The sequence below is a fragment of the Condylostylus longicornis genome, unplaced genomic scaffold (genome assembly GCF_029603195.1).
Source record: "Condylostylus longicornis isolate FDR11 unplaced genomic scaffold, ASM2960319v2 ptg000044l, whole genome shotgun sequence".
Lineage (NCBI taxonomy): Eukaryota > Metazoa > Arthropoda > Insecta > Diptera > Dolichopodidae > Condylostylus > Condylostylus longicornis.
In genome coordinates, this window is record NW_026578013.1 from 7,434,163 (window position 1) to 7,454,433 (window position 20,271).

At 23.0% G+C, this 20,271-nt stretch overlaps 1 protein-coding gene across 3 annotated transcripts in view; it reads right to left on the minus strand.

Annotated features, from left to right (window-relative positions):
• Positions 1-2,198, minus strand: part of LOC129610263 (mucin-5AC) — a 64,783-nt gene extending 62,585 nt beyond the window's left edge. The window contains exons 1-2 of one of the 3 annotated variants that reach the window (XM_055522780.1): positions 2,054-2,198; positions 1,637-1,685 (exon numbers count right to left, since the gene is read on the minus strand). In XM_055522780.1, coding sequence (XP_055378755.1) covers positions 1,637-1,672 — 36 coding nt within the window. In that variant the 5' untranslated portion in view covers positions 1,673-1,685; positions 2,054-2,198. Of the gene's footprint in view, positions 1-1,636; positions 2,017-2,053 lie in introns of those variants that run through there. The other 2 variants (XM_055522781.1, XM_055522779.1) reach the window with 2 other exon arrangements.
• Positions 2,199-20,271: the final 18,073 nt, after the last annotated feature.

A 20,271-nucleotide genomic window follows, 5' to 3' on the forward strand; every position in this document is an offset into this window, starting at 1 on the left:
TAAGATAAATGAAAACAAATTTTAAATTTCATATCAAGTCGGCATAAATATTTTATTATCGTTTTAACAATTCATCATCATTCTAGCACACCGCAGTCATCGAAAAATAACCCTTCCCATACAGATAAATTCTTTATGGTAGCACACACGCTGTACATTATTTACTTTCAATATGTGACCATAAATAGGAATATAAAAAGTAAAAAAAAATAAAAAAAAAAAGAGTCTCTTATTTTTATTAAAAGAAAAATCAAATGAATTTTTTCATGTACATTGTATGTGTATGAAAAGAAAATGAAAGTCAATTAAAAATATTTATTAATTGATCAAGTAATCGATTTTTATTGAAATCGAATACATATATGTACGTATACAAAACTGGATCATGAAACGTCGTATTAAAAAAATAAATAAATAAATTTATTAAAAAGTTGTTATGAATTTATAATAATTATAAAATTTGAAATGAAATTATATTAGATTTTTATGTAATCTGTAATTATTCTACCAAATAAGGAGTTGACGTCGAATGTTTATGTAGATATGTGTATTTGCCAAAATAATCATAAAAAAATTCTTTAAATATTGCATAAATTTAGAAAATAAATCAATTATTTTCGATATTATTGCAGTTATTATTAATGTGTATAACTCTTATGCAATGCAATCTTTACATAATTGCTTCTTATGATTTTCAAAGAAGTTTAGGTAAAACTGCAGTTACATTACCAAAATTAATGTAACTTGGTTTTGATACACGCTATTAAAAATCTGAAAACAATTCGAAACTACATTAATTTAGGGGTTCATTTATCAAATTGCTCTTTACGTACATTTAATAGCTTTAATTTCTAAATTTTGTTTTTTTAGAAAATTGAGAACATTTAAAACCTTAACATAAAATTTTGTAGAACAACCTATAGTTTTGCGAATAATAGCTAGAATATTATAACAGGAAATGTTTTTAATAATTAACATTAATTATATTTTGGCGTGTTCATTTTTAGCACTTATACAAATAACTATAACATCATATAACATCATTTTGCAAATTAAATTTATTTGTTAATTAAAAAAAATAATGCTAATAATTCGCAAATTTAATTTTTATAACTAATTTATTATAACTAATTCGAAATTTTATCACAATGATTTTGAATTCTTAGACCATATATAGTTTTATCAATAGGTTTTAATAAAATTTGTACACAATAACAAATTAGAAAACAAATTTTAATAAAAAAATTGTCAAAAACTATTAAAATGAAAATTTTATCCCCATATGTTTGTGCGCAAGTCTTTAAATTTCTATTATCTATGAAAATAATGAAGAGTAGAGAATATGTAAAGAACACGCTGGATATTACAGGATTTCAATTAAAAGTAGGAACGTTTTGCAGCAACTTATAATTTTTAATAGTTTTCAAATTGATCTTGGTTTTTACTACTTATTGTTCATCCTATATCATTATAGGATTAACAATATACATCTATATTATTATGCAGATGAACATCCCAGCTTCACTTAAAAAGCGTCGACAATATCTGATTAGAAAAAAAAATTTTTTTGAACCTCATAGATCAAATTTAAATTTATTCTAAATTACAAAAATAAATACATATATATAGCACTCACCATTAATATCACAAATATCCATATATGAGTATTCATTATTTTGGCAGCTCTATAAAAAAAAAAATCGATTCAAATAAATTACATTTAAAAAATATCCTTTTATAAGGTATCGTTTATATATACTTATATATTTAAAAACTATTAAGAATCACTCTCAAATTAGAAGAAAATCACAAAATTTAATTTAAAAAAAAAATTATTAATAAATTTGAGTGAATTAGCATAAAATATTGTTAAAACTTTCAATAGAATATATTACAGTCCTCCTTTGAAGGACTTGAATTTTAAATTTTAAAATATCATTTGTATAGAAAATTGGTATTGTATAAAGTAATTATTACTACGTTAAGACCCGCGTAAAAATGTTAAACAAAATTATTAGCGATTTTTTTAAAACTCTCTTTTAAAATTTTTCACCTAAAAAAATTTTTAAATTTTCTTTGTAAAATTGCAATATTTTTGCTTTTTTTTTTTTGGTTTTCTATTTTATAAACTATAATTGAAAAACGAAAAAAAAAATACGTCCGAAGGAAAAAAATACAATCACGTCTAACTCGTTAATCGTTTAAAATAAAACTAAAAGAGTTAACCAAAAAGCTGCCCAAAAAACTTAAATAAAAATCGCTGCAGAAAAATCAAAATACAATAATAAAATAAAATAAGAGAAAAAGAAAATCAGATGGAAAACAAAATAAAAATTTTCAACAAACGTGCAATTACACCGCGCTTAACTCTCATTCGAATATGCGCGTTTTTATTTGTTTTTGTTTTATATTTTTCCTGTTATTCATTGTTATTTTTACCTGAGCAGCTGACTCAAAATATCTTAAGAAAAAATGCTTTAATTTTATTTCTATTTGTTTTTTTTTTGCTTTATTATTATTTTTTTTTATAGAGCTGTTGAAAGCTTTTATAAAACGCACCGCCAAAATTTAGCGAGATTTTTCATTCCAGTTTTTAACATTTTTTTTTTTTTTTTGTTATTTCGCATAGTTATTAATTTTTTTAATTTTTGTTGTAAAGTTTGCACGTGTTTCTTTTACATACATACAAGATATGATGTTTATGCTTGTATTCAGAAACACTCATAACCACTTCTAATTTGTTATTATGAAAATTTCAAGTATAAAATAAAAAGCTTTTACAAGAGGACAGCATTTCTCATTTATTATTTATATAACATGAAAATTTTGAGAGAATTACTAAAAGAAAATGAGTAAAACTTATGTTTGTGCTTTGATACATTTTAGACGGTATCATTGTTAGCGTTGCATTGCAATATTCAAATACAAAGTGAGAGTACATTGCAAAAAGTTTTTGTATAACAAATAAATAATATATAACAGATTTAATTTTTGTGTTTGTATATTAAGAGAAGAAATGATTGCTTTAAGAGGCAGGAACAAATTAGTAATTTTAATTTATGTTTATACTATAGCATTACCATTCACTATTGATAATTAGGAAATTTTTCTTTTAAATAAACAAAAAATTTAAATATAACGAAAGATACATGCAATAAAAATGCGGAAAATATAGTTTACGTTAAAATTCAAGAATTATTTTGAAAAAATAAATTAATAGTTTTTAATTAGAGAAAAGTTATCATACCAACACGGATTATCCAAATCATAGTTGCAATGATGCGAACATAATGTCTTATAACCCAAAATGTGCATATTACAAAAAGTTTGACATTGATCGGAATTCATTTTACAATATTTTTACGACCCATTTCAGCTTTCAAATTGAGTTTCCAACCCTGGTTGGTTATTAGTCTAAAAATTTCTTCACACTTTTTGTATTTTGGATGTGTTTTATGCTCTCAATGTAAAAAACATATGGTTTAACAATTATTTGACAATCGTGTCGAACATAATCGAAATAACATACCTATAATACGGGCCGCTATGTATTCATTCGAAATTTTCCTATATATTTCCTCTTCTATTTCTCTTATTTCTTCCTCTATTTAAAAATTTTACGGCATTAATTTTACATTAACACCTTCCAAATATTTATAAAATAATTTCTTAATAGTAAAAAAAAAAATAATCAAAATGCAAAAAATGCACAAAATTGAAAACAAATTTTTCAGTCAGAAAACGAATTTTTTGTTATTCATTTTATTTTTCAAAGTTTTGCAAAAAAAAAAAAAAAACAAAAAAAAATTATAATTTGTGTCATAAAACTTTCTCATCTTTAATTTAAAAATCGATAAAATTCGATGAGAAGCATTTCACTTTACGTAACAAATTATTCGACATTCACTTGCATTTTATATTGACAACATTTAAAATTCTTAACATAATATTGAAATAACGGACATTATTAAAATTTCAATGAAACATAGAAAAATTAAATTTAAGTCAATTTTATTTTATACGTCCATAAATGTGTAAAAAATGCAAAAAAAACGAAATTCCAACAAATTGTAGTAATTTGTATACAGAAATAAAAAGAAATGGAAAGGACCACCAAAGCTTATATCACGATAACAAAAGAAAAAACACTGGCTGACTGGAATAACAATTGGATTAAATTAAATCGTGCGACCCAATTTTTTTTGACCAACATTCAAATTTAGTAATTTTTTTTTTTAATTTTTAAGTGTTTGTATGTGAAGAGTCTTTTATGGAGCTGTAATAATTGTAACTTTACAACTAAATATTCTATTATTGTGAAAAAATAAATTTACTAACACACATCCGCTTCTTATATAAATGAATATTAAATTAAACAACAAAAATTTAAAATATACAAAAATAATAAAATAAAAGGGTAAATTTTATATATTTTGAATATTCACTCATTTTATAAGCAATCAAATTTTATATAACATTATGATTCAATAATCAATAAAGAATATTAGATTTTACATCCCCAAGAAGAACCCACATTTAATTTCAACACAATATGCAAGTAAACCGGCTATCCTGACAGTAAATCCACAGTATTAACATTATTTTCTATTATGTGAATATTGAATAAAAACAGCTTTCTATTATATTTATTAATGTAATTGAAGATTAATATCAGTGTACACAGATGGACATACATATTATAATTTTTGATTAATTTCACAATGGCGAATGTAAAAGATTAAACCATATGTATCAAATTCATTCATCAAAAACCAAGTAATTATAACATAGTCTCCACACTAGCACGTCTTATCGTAGTAATGGGTAGGAATGGATATAACACTTCTTCTCGCATGGAATCGAAATAAATTACACCTTGAATATTTTAAGTTTAACCTACTACCCTTAATTTTAACCTACTTTTCAGTATCTATATCAAAAACATTTTCATACCTATAGACTTTTTTCTATAGCGCGCTTTGTCAAATCGCATTTTTGAGAAAATCATGTAGTTTTTTCTAATCTGCGATATCATTGCAAAAGTCACATTGTCTAACTAAGGTTTTATTTTTATTTTTTTGTTTTTAATTTTTTTCTTAAAGGTTATACTGAAATGAAAGTGATCATCTATTAGAAAATAATGGGAACTTTGATTAAATTAGATTAGATAGGATATAAGGTAACCCTCAAGGTAACCCTTATATCTAATTCCTCTCCACTTACATCAATCTAAAGTGCCTCTCTCTTGACAAGCTCTGGGAATCGATTTCCCGCAGCTAGTCTTTTCCTGCGGGAACGTAATTATGGAACAAACGATGATGGAAAGCGAAATTATAAATGTACACAACACAAATTCATACGTTACTGCATTCATGTGATAGACGTGAAAGGCAAAACGAGACGTTCCGATATTCTTGAAAAGGTATATAAAATAAAATCTAAATCTAAACTAGTTTAGTGCTTAGTTAAATTTTCAAATTTCTTATACAAGTACAAATACTCTATGTGTGTACTCGCAACTGCTCCTTACTATACCAATTGTACAAATATAAATAATGAACATATATATTATATATGTATAGACCAACTTATATAGAATAAACTTTATTCGCTTCTGAACATCTTTTAGCTGTTATGTCAAATGGCATTACAAATATTATTAATGAATTAAATGTTTTAATGCCAATCATTTTTTAATAATAATTTTTTAACAAATCTCTTTTATGTATAATTAAAAACTAAATTGGAATATTGTATGGATACCACACAATTAATTATATTATAATAAATATGTACATACGTTTGTATGTATGTATGTGTACAATAAAAATAATTAATATTTTTATAAAGTAAAAAAAAATGCGCAACTCAACATTCAATTTGAACACCAAATTAATAATGACTTCCTCCATGCACAATTGGCAGCCTTCAAGAAAAATTACATAAATTTCTGCACATATTATACAAAAGTGCTAATAATTCAATTTGATGTTTTGATATTCAATCTTAACCAGTGATAGTGAATGTAAATAAAATACATAATATATATGTATGTACATACATACCTACTATACACGTAAGTACAAATACTAATTTATTTATATTTTATATTATGGTTTTGTATTAAGAACTTGTCATCTGATCGCCTACTTGTTATAAGTTCTTTATAAAGAATTGAAAAATTAAAATAAAAAAAAAATAAAAAAGATAGGTATACCGTCGTCCCACTTCTATAGAATTTTAGAAAATAATAAAATATTGTAAGAAGATATCTAAAAATTATAATACATGTAAACCCATGCCCATACATAATGTAATTTTATTTAAAGTGCAAATAATATTTAAAACAATGGCGCAGTATTACAAATCGAAATTTTAAAAGAGATACAAGGTCAAATCAAAAAGAAACCCAATTTTTTTTGTTTAAAATTTGCTAGTACGGTGTGAAAATTTTGCACACTCTGGAAATGAAAATTATTGACACAAATTGACATCGTCTTGGAACATTATTTAACTCAAGATTTTAGATTAAGGTGGTCGAATTTGAAGGGTTCAATTTTTAATCACATCATCGCACGTTTCGGTTTTAGAATATCAATGTAAATTTTTAAATTAATTGTTCTCCGGAGGCATTTTTATTACTATATTTCTCAAATATTTACAAATTTAAAATTTTGTTCGAGTATTAGTCCCCCTATGCTGAAATGAGTAAAAAATCTTACAATATTATGAAATAATTTTCTGAAGATAAAAACTTTTAAAGATACCTTGTCATTTTCTTAAATTATTTTTATAAATTTTCTTTACGATTTAATCAAGGTCTCGTCCAAGTTAAGCATTTGATGTAAAGCAAATTAAATTTGAAAGAGAACATAATAAAACTAAAACAATAATCAATTTATGAACCACGTAATAATGTACTTTAACGAAATTCTATGATATTTAAGTATATTCTATGCTGGACAAGCTGCACAATTCAATCGAAATATTTCTTTCATTTTTTTGGCACAAAATTTATTTATTTTATATTGAAAAAATGTAAGATTTATTTTTATTATGTTTCATTATGGAAATATTTATATGTACATGTTTAGCATAGATCATTTACAGGCGCTTACATTTTGTGCATTACGAATTTATTTTTCTTTTTTACTTTCACATTAAATTAATTTTAGCTCTTGATTATGTTGTTCTTCTCACCGGAATTGTACATTAAAGCTTCAATGAAAATTGGAAATGATACGGCATTTACTTAATTATTCATCTATGCAATTATTTTTGGATGGTAAATTTATTTTAATTTTGATTTTTTAAATTTATATATGTATGTATGAATTTTAGTTTTTATGATAAATAATAAATAACAAGTGAATATTTCTTTAAAATCGTTGAAAGTTCTTCTTTTTAAATCGTATAATTCTTTTTATATTTTATTTCCCAATGCTTATTAGGCTTTGAAAAATTCTACATATAACTATTAGACCTTTTTATAAACACAGTATGTTAGATAGTTTAATTGAAAAATCTTCTTGTTGCTTGGTTTGAAGTTAATTAATTATAATCTGACCATGTTAACTCACGTATCAGATAGGTTTCAAATTTACTTAAAGACAATTAACAAACAAAATATTATGTAATTTGACTCCTACTAAAATATTATGGGAAAGTTATGTATGGGAAAACATTTACATTTACTAACTATAATGTTTGCAAATACATGTGCGTTAGTATTAAGTTTTGACTACTTAAAATTTTAAAAATCAATGGTAATTTAAATAAATGGGAAAATAATAATACAAAATATAGAATTCAGAATATTTGTTGTTACACAACGCAGTATATCGCGATATATAGTGAAATTTGGGATATATTTTTGCTATTAACAAATGTTGGTAATTTGATTTTTTCATAAACAGCGCTAAAATTTTGCAATATAGCGAAAATAGTTTGATTTAACTGCGCTTACGAACTGTTTTTACTTTATAGAAGAGTTAACATATTGCATATTCTTTACATTATGTTTTTGCAGTATTGCGTTTCGTAGTTATTGATTTGCAGTATTGCGTTGAAATGAAAATCTCTATTATGTTTTGTGTTATTGAACATTAATTCACAAGCTTTAGTAAAGAAAAGTAAAAAAATAAAAACTAACTGACCAGTTCAAAAAACACACTGTTCAAAAACAGTTACAATAATTCCGTGTCATTACACAACTCACCAACAATCACATGTTCACGATAACTACAATGCAATATTGCATTATTACCTCAGTTCCGATTTTAGATTTAGTTTTTACAGCTATCATAGAATAGTTGATTCAAATATAAGTTTTTGCTCCCTCTTTGTCCAAGTATTTTACGCCGAAAAAATCGCTCACTTTTTAAATACTTATTTAAATTTTCAGTTTTTTTTTTTTAATTTTCAGCAAGTTCTCTCTAATGTATTTTTAAATTCATTCAGAAATATGATGCACATTGAGTTCAATTTTTTAAAGAAAGAGAGGAACAATGACAACATATAAACAGGTGTACTCGTATAAAGCATTACTAAGTTATAAAGAATTTATTTGATCATCTCACTGACATTTCATTTACATATACCTATATATGGAAGTATGTACATGCTAAAAGTTACGAATAATTTATCTTTTTATATTTATATTATTAATGTATATACAAGCGTTAGTAGAAAACTTGTAAATTAACCATTTAATTATTAAACTTATATGAAAACTTATTTATTTTATGAAAATATTATTAATAAGATTAAAGTAATTTTCTTGTTGTTTTAATAATATTCTTAATATACCCATATACGTACATATAAAATATTTAGAATAACTCGTGATCTGACTTTGAAAATATTCTTGACCTTAGCGCATATTAAATTCAATTTATATTTATATACATGTATGTATGTATATATGCATAGTTCATAATTTTTTATTGTGTTAAATGATTAAAAATTTGCTTTATTTATCCTTAATTAAACTATTAAATCTTGATATTATTTTTTGTTTGAAAATTTAAAACACACATAAAAGTTATAGCAAAATTAATATTAAATTTTTTTTACACTTGACATTTTTGATTTCAATAAATTTTAAATGAAGACACACAAATCTTATAATATAAAAAAAAATTATAATTAGTAGATTTGCAATTAACGATGATTTACAAAATATTAAAATATGATGAATAAATTTTTCATTTTAAAATACATTTTCAAATTATTAACAAAATTATATTCAATTCTTAGTATAGATTGCCTTCTTGGAATTCGATATTCTCGTAAGTTACCCAAATATTAAATTTTAAGATTTATTTAAGAAATAGTAAAATCTTTTGAATTTGGTCCGAACACATCAACACGAATATTCTCTAAAAAATCAAAGAATAAAAATGCAGTTTTGAAGTTGTGCGGTTTGAATTTCATTCAAAATTTTCTTGAATAATATCCATCAAACTCGTGGCACGCTCAAAGCTCACTTCGTTTGTTCCATTCCCATAATATAATAAGTTAAATCGAGCTACCTTATATCTCTTCATATCCAGATGTCAGTGATTTGTTTTTAAAGGGAACTTCTGCAATTCAAGGATTTTCCTTATATATGATAGAAAAAATCGCTATTATTTCAATCTAAGTTTTACATTGAATAAATTGAAATAAAATCAAAACAAAAATCATTATCAAAGTAAATGAATCGACAAACATTACTGACCGACAGATCAACGAGCCTTGCAACATTTTTTGTCATTATACAATAAATTTCCGTTGAAATAATCAAAACCAATAAATCTGATTCAAATTTGTAAATTGATTTTTTCCAAAAATATTTTCACAAAAACAATTTTTTTTCCAAAAAAAATTTTGTGACATCATATAATTTTATTACCAAAAATATACTTAGTCACTTAAAAAATTTTTAAATATTAAAGATTCTTATTGTCTTCTGATCTTCTTAAATATCCGCTAATTAAACAAAATAAAATTATTTCTCTAAACATTTTGCCACATTTATGTTTTTCATTTAAGGTATAAGAAGCTTTCTATATGATGTTGAAATAAAGTAATAAAACAATTAACAAAATCTTGTGAATTATAAAAATATTCCTGAATTGAAAAACAAAAAGGTAATTGCTTTAATAATATAAAAAACAATTGATCTTCACATATTTCATTAATGTAAGTAGCATGCCATATTGTTTAAACAAAAGATTTTAAAATTGTAATATTATGTCAGTACTCGTATGACTAAATCAACTTTTAAAATTAAATTTTTCTCAATTCAAGAAATTCAACCGTAGATTTAAAATCTATAACTTTGCCCTATTATCTTGGAATAAGTTTCTGCGAGATTTTCAATCTTGATTGTTGAAAATTACTTAAATAATAAGTAAAGTCTACTAATTTAGTAGACTTAACTTATTATTTAAGTAATTTTTAAAACTAACTACTTTTATCTATTAATCAGGAATAAGTTAATCAAAATTAGTTAATTGTAATACAAAAAAAAATAAAAGATATTTCTCTACTTTTTACTACATTTTCCTAGAAGTGCATATTCCAGTAATACATAATTGCTAAATCTGATTCGGTTTAGAAAAATTAATTGATTCAGTTCTATCAAGTTTACATTGTAGTCATGATTATTTAATTAAAATTTAAATACAGTACTATTGCTTTATGTAATTCTAGATTTGTTGTATTCCTACGATTTAGTATAATTTTTCAAAAGTTCATTAAATTTTAATTCTGTATAAAAAAATAAATTGTTAGTAAAATACAAAAGCGTCTACGTAGTGGCAACTTCTTGTGAAAACAAAAAAAAATTAAATTTATTACTTTTTTTTTTTTTTCAAATCCCACGTAAGAATTCAACAGGATATAGTCATTTGGTTATTTTTACATATTTGAAAAAATAAAAATGTAAACTTTATAAAAATAATCGAAATAAAGCAAAAAAAAATAAAAATTAAACTGACTTTCATTGATCTCTATTAAGTCTATTTTCCATTATTAATAACTAGATTTTAGAACTGAATCCAAGCAATACGTAGGCTTGAATTTGAACTATATTACATAAATAAGTATTTTATGATAAATTATGTTTGGTATAAAAATCTAGATTTTTATTAATAGTTCTATAATTAAAATAATAAAATTTTTATATTAGTTTAATAATCGACCAAGCTTTTACAATAATGTAGGCGATTTTAGTGCAACCGCAAAAGATAATTAAAATTTGTTGATAGGAAATTAAAAAAAATTAATGCAAAAAAACCTGAAAAATTAATCTGAACATTTTTTTTTGCTATTTCGCTTTTAATTTACAACATTATGAAGAGCTTTAATTGCAAATTGCATTTATATTTTTTCTTACCATTAAAAAATAGCAGTCTTTTATGAAAAAAACTTAGATATTATTTATTAAAATATTTTTCTAGAGAACTTTTTTTTTTTCTTTAACACTTTTATTAAAAAAAAATTCATAAAAACTAATAAAAAATTCTTGTGTAAGCATAAATTTCTAATTTGTCTTGAATTAATTAACAGGGTTGTAAATATGCCCTATCACATCAATTTGTTTCGGATTAAATTTTAATCTGAGATTTATAGATTCATTTTATATGAGTTGCATTCTAGACAGTACGTTTTTAGATTTCATAATAAGCATAGCTATAATTTCCACCCATATATGTTTTAGTCTATGAAGTTAGAAATTGAAATATTCATATTATTATTGTTATACGCATTCATATCTTTAGTCTGACCAATTTAATCTTGATCAATACGCGTAACAACACACATAATAAAAAATAATATTTAGAGGTGCTTTTTTAAACTAATTATAGTGCTCTGTATAACAATTTCATTAATTATTAAAAATAATTACTTGCTATTTCAAGCAAAGAGTGCACTAATTTCTTTGTACACCTAAAAATATATTCCATGTGGTTAATGATCAAAGATTTTGATTTTTTTTTTTGTATTGTAAAACCATTAATTTTTAAAATAGGCTATTCATATAAAACTGCATGCTTCTCGTCAGTGTTTTACAGGAAAACTAGTTTGTCCCACAAATTTAAACTTATTTTATTGAAAATAATATTACCGGCTTATTTGGAAAGCAGTAAACTATTATCTAATAGATTTTATAAAATTTCACTTTTGAAAACCCTTTGCGATCTTTTAATTGGTTCATTTCAATAATTGGTAGTTAAACAATATGTTATGTTATGTATGAGGAAAGTTTAATCAGCACCTCGACCATACAGGTCTTTTATGCATCCCCCGCGCCAGATCATTAGAACTCAAGATTCAGGCTCCCGATAAATTTTAACAGGTCTGTCATAAACAACGATTCATTAGAATCTAAGTTCAATGCCCCGAGAAATGTGTATCTAGACTGACCAAGCCATCACACTCAAATAGGTAGTTAAACAATAACATTTCACAGTTGTAACATAATCAAAACAAAAACTGTATTTTATAAATTTGCATACATAATGTATGTAAATAATTTTGTTGGTATATGTAAGTAGTTAAAATTTATTTTAGTTTTAAATAATTGAATTTTAATTTAGTTTTAAAAAGTCAAAATATTATGTATTTCCGTGTATAATTTAATTTCTGTATGATTTTAGTACGGATAATTAGTTTAAAATGATTATATTATTTTATTTCATTCAGCATGAATTTTTAAAATTTGTATGAAAAGAGAAGTGAGTAATAGGGTAAAAAAATGCTGTCTCTATAGTGTTTACAGTAATAATGAAGTATTTTAGATTTATTTTTTTATTTTTGCACACAACACTTACAAAATATATCTGTAAATGTACTCAATGTTATAATTCTTGAATATAACTTTGACCTTAACATGCCAAAAAAAAAATTTTTTTTTTACTAGACTGCATAAAAGGGTTTTCGATATTAAGAGGTGTTGTTAATTACCTCATTATACAGAAAAATTTGCGATGATAAATTTTGTATTTGAATTCATTTTACAATTTTTGTTTTTTTTTTTTTGTATTTTCCTATATTTCGTTTCTTTTAATGATTTTTACATTACAGTGTTTTTGATTACGGAAATTGTATATTAAAATGTTAAAACAACTGTTAATAGAAAGAAAAATAATTATAATATTATGGTGTAGGCAAAAATGGTACAAAATTCTTACTGTCAGATAGGGTGTAACGTTATTCTTTAAAATACGAAGTAGTTGAAAAAAAATTAATATTGGATCAGTTCGTTTAAGTGTCAAATATTGGGTAGAATCGGAAAGTAATTAAAAATGTAAACCAACGCTGCGTCGATGCAAAATCACTAATAATTGCACAGTTGATTTAATAAGCGTACGATGCGCATTTTTGACATTTTTGGACACCAAATTTGATAAGTGCTACGGTATTGATGCATTTTCGTACATGATTTTTATTGTTTGATTTTACATCGATACTGCATCGATTACTTTCCAATTATACCCATGTTTTATATTAATTTCACATATATTATGTACTTGATGTTGTATATATGTATGTACTTTTTTTCGAACTGCAAGTTTAATTTCTGTTATTTTGAGCTGTTTAGAATTTTAGATGAAACATCAAAGAATACCTTTATTTCAGAGGTAAATATAATAACAATAACAGAGATAAAAAATGTTTTTGTATAAAATTGTAATTTTAATGTGCATATATGAATGTCAACGAAATTTTGTATTCGAAATTAAATATACGTAATTAATTAATACGTTGATATATTAAATATATACATAAATTTTATTGTAGGACAAAATTATGAGACACCCAGTAAATTAGTTATAATTCGATGAGCATGTAATTAGCAATTAGATAAGAATATTTTATAACGGTGTGAAAATATTATATTTGCATATACATATAATATGAACACACATATATACGTGTGTTGTTATTCACGTTATACTTTAGTTTTATCTTTGGACATTATATCATTTTAATTTGGATGGATTAACGGAATAGAACATTAGTAAAAATTATTAAAAAAGAAAAAAAAACATAAGATATATTTACATATACATATGTATAAAACAATTGTAATCAAGTCAAAAAAAAAAGTTAATTAAAATGCTATTTAAGATAATGAGAATATCATCAAGAATAAAATTCAATTTTATATCATTTTTTAAAATCTAATTAGAATTCTTTAATATTTTTTCTTCTTAAGTTTTCATCATTAAAATATTATTCATGATTTTTTTTCATCTAAATTTAATTTTCATAATTATTTTGGAAATTACTCATATAATTTTGGCTATTTAATTTTAAATGATTTCAAGACTAAAATTATTTTCATATGCTTATAATGTTTTGGTATAATATTGACCTTCTGATTTTCCTGTACTTGCAAACTTTACATACTAAATATTTTAATTTAGTATGTAAAACAATTCTATGAACATAATAAAATTTGTATCGGTAATGAAAATTGTTCCTTTTTCTACCCGCACAATATAATTTTGAACAAAACTTCCTATTCTTTGTAAATTCGATTTTATACGTGAATGCATGCAAAATATGAAAAATAATTAATATTTAATTTATCTATACTATATTAATTGAAGAATCTTTATTTCAAATGTAAATGTATAGTATAAACATAATTAGATAATTCTCATTATAATTTCTGCATAATAAATTTTCAATATATTATGTATACCTTAATTATATGTGTGTAAATTAGTTATCACAGCATACTCAATGTACGCATAAGTGAATAGCATATAAAAAACTATAATGCTTCTCATCTAATCTTCATTTTGTCATTATCAGATATTATAAAAAATAATTTGTTACAGAATAATATTCAGGAAATCCTATAATAGTTTCTAAGAAATCCTTTAATAGCATAATAATATAGAATTTAAAACTCAACTTTAATCGAAATTTTAATATTATTCATACATATATCGCATTTTATATAAATTTGATCTTGATCTAAATTTATGAATACGTTTTTACTATCAAAAAATCATATTAATTATTTCATTAAACATTAAGTGCCCCAAAGTACACATACATTACTTAATAACTTGACGTGATTTAGACCAATTTCATATTATAGTATACATTTTTAATAGTTTAGAATATTATATGGCTTATGTAATTTTCCAGGGATTAATTTCACTATTTCATGTTCTTTTTTTTCAATACAAAAATTATTTTGCTTAAAAAAAATTTAAATAAGAAGTGAAGTTACAAAATGTTGGAATTTTGTTTTTTAAAAAAGAAAATCAATTAGGTCAAATTATGTAATTAATGTTGTATGCATGTATCTATCCCGTTTAAGACAGATACATAGGTGTTTACTGAAAATTAGTAAACAAATAGATGTTAGCAAAAATATTAATTTTTTTTCAAGAAAATTTTTACATTTTCCTTTCAAAAATCCAAAATATTTTACAAAATATAAAACATAGACATGTTTTAAATTCAATAAATTTAAAAAATTTACACTTCTTTCATCTTAAAAATCATAACAAGCGGCATAATTTTGAATGAAACTCTTTTTTTGTCTTTAATCAATTTTTCACCAATTTTATGAGTTAATTTTCCACTGTGCGACAATTTAAGTATAGTTTTCGAGATTATATACACACTTCAATTTCCTAGAACATAATTTTTTTCTACATTCCAATCTCCTCCGAGTTATTAACTGTCAAAATTTTAAAAATGTCAAAAAGTCAACTTTTTCTTCAAAACATCAATGAGACTCCATTTAATTGATCTTAAAAGCTATAGTATTTGTCATTATTATATGTAAATCTTTTCAACTTTCCTTCGTAAAATGAAATTTTTAATAAAAACAAAACAAAAATTAAAAATTTTTTTTTTAATTCTGCATTACATTACGTCTCTTTTTTTGTTTTTGTTACTCTTGCTTAATTTTTAAATTGAGAGCATTATGGGAAATTGAAGGTGAATTTTTTTTTCTTTTTCCCTTTAAATAAAATCAACACAAGATTTTCTTTCTTAAATTTTTATGATCTTGATTTTGAATGCTTAACTTTTGTATCTTGGTATGTAAATGTCAAGTTGAAAAATGCCTTAAAGCTAAACAAATTCTTCAATATACAAACATATGTACATAAAATATATATATACAGTCATCTCAAATCTGAAATAGCATGTGCCATTTGATTAAAATTATTGAGTTTTTCTTTATATATTTTTTTCATAAATTTTTTTGTGCAGACAGATTAAGACATTTTAATGACCACTTAACTCTGTTTGCTTATAAAATTCAGTAAGAAGTAGTGTAATGGTCAAAAGGTAATTTCTTTTGTCTTAACTATTGAAATTGGTATAAATTTTTTTTTTTGGTTTTTGTTTGTTTTTTATTCAATAAGCTCACGACACAATGCAAAAAAATAAATAATGACACTTCTTTGATATGCTACTTTTAAAGTACTCGTATTATTGTTTTGGAATTATTTTGTTTTCTTTCTTCTTTAATCAATTTTTCAAAAATAGACCATGAAATTATTAACAAATCTTAAATAATAATATTATAAAAATAAATAAAGTACAGTAAATAATAAAAATATTTCAGAGAATCATTATTTTATTCGAAAAACAAAAATAATAAAGAATTTTTAATGGCATTTCAGGGTTAATTTAAATTCATTTAAAAAATTTATTAAAATAAAAATTAAATACAACAATTGATGTTGCGTGCGATCAATTTTGCCCATTATTATTTGATGTTAGTTACAAAATACAAAATTACTATAAATAAAAATAAAATGTTTTGCTGAAAAAAATTGCAATCTATTTATGTATTTACATAAATATGTACTATCAGATGAATTATCTACAAGTTTTATATTAATTGTTAGGTAATTATAAACATACATCAGACGTCGGCAAAGTACGAACCATAGGAAGTGTGCAATACCAAAATCTTCGATTTCGAAGATCAAAATTTGGAAAATCTTTTTTAAAAAAATTTTAAGAACTCAATCAAAAATAATAGAGATATAGGTACGTAAAATTCCATATACAAATTTATTATTTTTTAAAATAAAACAATCAATAAAATCAGAAATTTTAGACAATATAAGAGAACAAAAACTAAAATTTTGAGATAAATTTCTCATTTGCAAAAAAAAAACAATACAAATAAATACAATTTTACAAAAATTTGCCAGATTTTGATAAATAAATATGATATTTTTATTGTTTTTGAATTTTATTTTTTTATATCTAAGTATAGGTAATGTAAGAAACTTGGCCCATACTCGTACTCACATAGTACACATTTTACCATAACCCACAAAAGTTTGCAGGCCGGTTGATACATGATTATTATTATTATGGAGTTTAAGTATTAAACAAATTACATATATATAATGAGGGTTTTCAATAATTCTGACATTCACTAAAATTTTTAAATCTTAAATCTTTTCACACATGCTTGCAAATGTGCAGAAATTAAACAGTTTATTGCTGCAGATTTTTAACATACTCGAAGAATTCTTCTATATCCAACATTTTTCTATATTATGCTCTTCTTCTAGTTTAACATTTTTGTAGTTATAAAAATAATTTTAAAATTCTTTTAGAATTTATGATTTAAAATAAGACCAGAGGTAGATTATTACTGAATTATCGAAAATCCCCATAATTATTAACCTTTTTGCGGAAGTTTGCTTAACTTCATATCATTAATATAGAGAAAATTTGCATTACTCAACCAGAAGAATGCTAACTTATTTATACAAACAAAAAATTTTACATTTCAAGAAAATTTATTAAAACATTTAACATTATTGCACAGGAATCATAAAATGTTTTGCCAATAATTTTATTGCTAAATAAAAAAAGGTATTAGTCTAATTCTATCCTGAATTTTTTTTTGCCACATCTGAACTGCTACATACAGACACTATGTTATAATGATGAAGACACTATGTTATAATTATATGTTTACTTTGGAGAACTTAAAAAGTTTTGAGATTAGTTTATAGTGTTAAAATATTACATTGTCAGCGAAAACGGATATGTTTACAAAATTTGGGGGTGATTGAACATTTAGAAGTGATGAAAAATTGATTTACAAAATTTGACGCAAATAGACAAATATATATAATATATATATATTATATTTACGTATTTTAACAGATGCTTTCAAACCAGAAATTTCTAAATTTCAAATATCAAAATGGTTTGAAGTGAAAATTAAAATTGTACAGTTTATTACAGAAATTAAAAATAAAATAGAAAAATAAACCAGCACAACTTTCTAATAAAAATATCTGTGCCTTTAACTATAATATGTGATACATAGAGGAATATACTCGTATGTATAAACAAATATAATGTTAACAATATTTATTGAAAATCGCAAGAATATTCCATTTTATAAAATCTGGGTAACGAGTACATTTTCCCTTAAAAGCAATAATAATTGAAGTATGAAAATTAATTAATTTCTGAATTTAAAGGAAAGTAGACAATTTATAAGAATTAAACTATTTTTCTTGCAAGTATATGGGTGAAACGTATAATACAAAAAGAAAAGTTATTAAAATATAGAAGTTATTTCTTTCAAATAAATTCTATAATAAAATAAATATTTTTATCAAAATAAAGTAAAACAATTTAACCACCAACACACAATTTAATAAATTTTTTTAGATTTATTTTAAAAATGTTTTTATCCCAATATTTATATAAATATAATATCAATTTTATATGACTTTCATATTTATGTGTACATAAGAAATCAAAATAAAAATTTAACCATTTTATTATTTTTTAAATAACAAAAAACCAGACAAAAATTAGTTAAACACAACAAAAAAGAGTAGTTATTACCTATTTAGATCGGGATTCTTAAATTTTATTTTGCTATTAGATGAGTAATATACAGAGGTTAATAATCTATAATCTAAATTTATGTAAATTAATTTTCTACACACCATACTTTTCATTCTGATTCTAAGCAACTTGCCTACATTTAGGCGAATGCAAGTAATCAATATTATATAATTTTGTTTTAATTAAAACTGAGTTTCAACTTTAATTTCTTTAGTTTTTCTAGCATCACACGTAAAGAAAAAACTACAAAACAAAAAGATATTGCAACATATTTTGATATACAACAGGTTTTTCTTCAAATATTTAATTATAGTTTTTAAATTTAATAATTTTTTAGTTAATTTTAAAAATGACATAATTCTGTGTTCTTAAAAAAATTAGATATAAATTTATAATTCCATAATATTTACAACGAATTCTTATATGTATGTTTCTTATAATAATGTAACAGGTGCATATTCCGAATAACAATTAGTAATCGATGGCGAAATTTATAGTTACAATGTAATCAATAAACAATGAAATTCAATTATCAAGGAATTATTATTGGAAGATGTTTGTAAGGAAGAGCACATTTATATAGGGAATTCCTATTTATAAATCATAATATGTTATAAAATTCTGCACATATTAATCCAAAAAATCGATAACAAAATCTAATCCAAAATATTATTCAGTAATAAAATTCAAAAAGATAATTATTAAAAGTTTCGAAATTACAAATAAAAATTTTGTTCGTATGTGATAAGAAGCAAAAGAAATTTTGGTATTTGTATTGAAAAATTCCTATTTATAAGATCTTGCGAAACAAGTTTAGTATAACTTAAACACTATTTTTTTTTTTGTTATTTTATACACCAAACACATGAATTCATACCGAAATTCCTACCAAAAATAATATGTAAACCAAAATTATAAAAATTTGATCAATAAACGTTTCTAAGAATGGGAGAATTTACCAGACAAATTTTCAAAATTTATTATTTTCAATGCAAAAAAAATATTTTTTAAATAAATGAATGTATTTGTATAAGAAATTAGAATAATTTGACTTAGGAAAAAAAAACGAGTATCATTACCATAATAATGAGTAAAAGGAATGCTTATTTTAACCCGAAATAGAATTTTTAAAATTTAACGTAATAAACGAATTACGTATATTCGGAATTTCCATGAGTTTATTTTTAAATAAAAACAGAAACATCTTTTTTCTTATCAAATAGTATAGTAAAGATCATCCTAAAAACATATTCGGTTAATTTTAATTGCGGCAATAAAAAAAGCTTAACTTTTAAAAAATATAGAAGCAATATAAAAGAACTGGCTTTTTTAACTAATTTCAACCAAACTTATTTTGAATTTCGTTCAAGAACATTGTCTTTTTTCGTATATTTCTCTATAGAATTA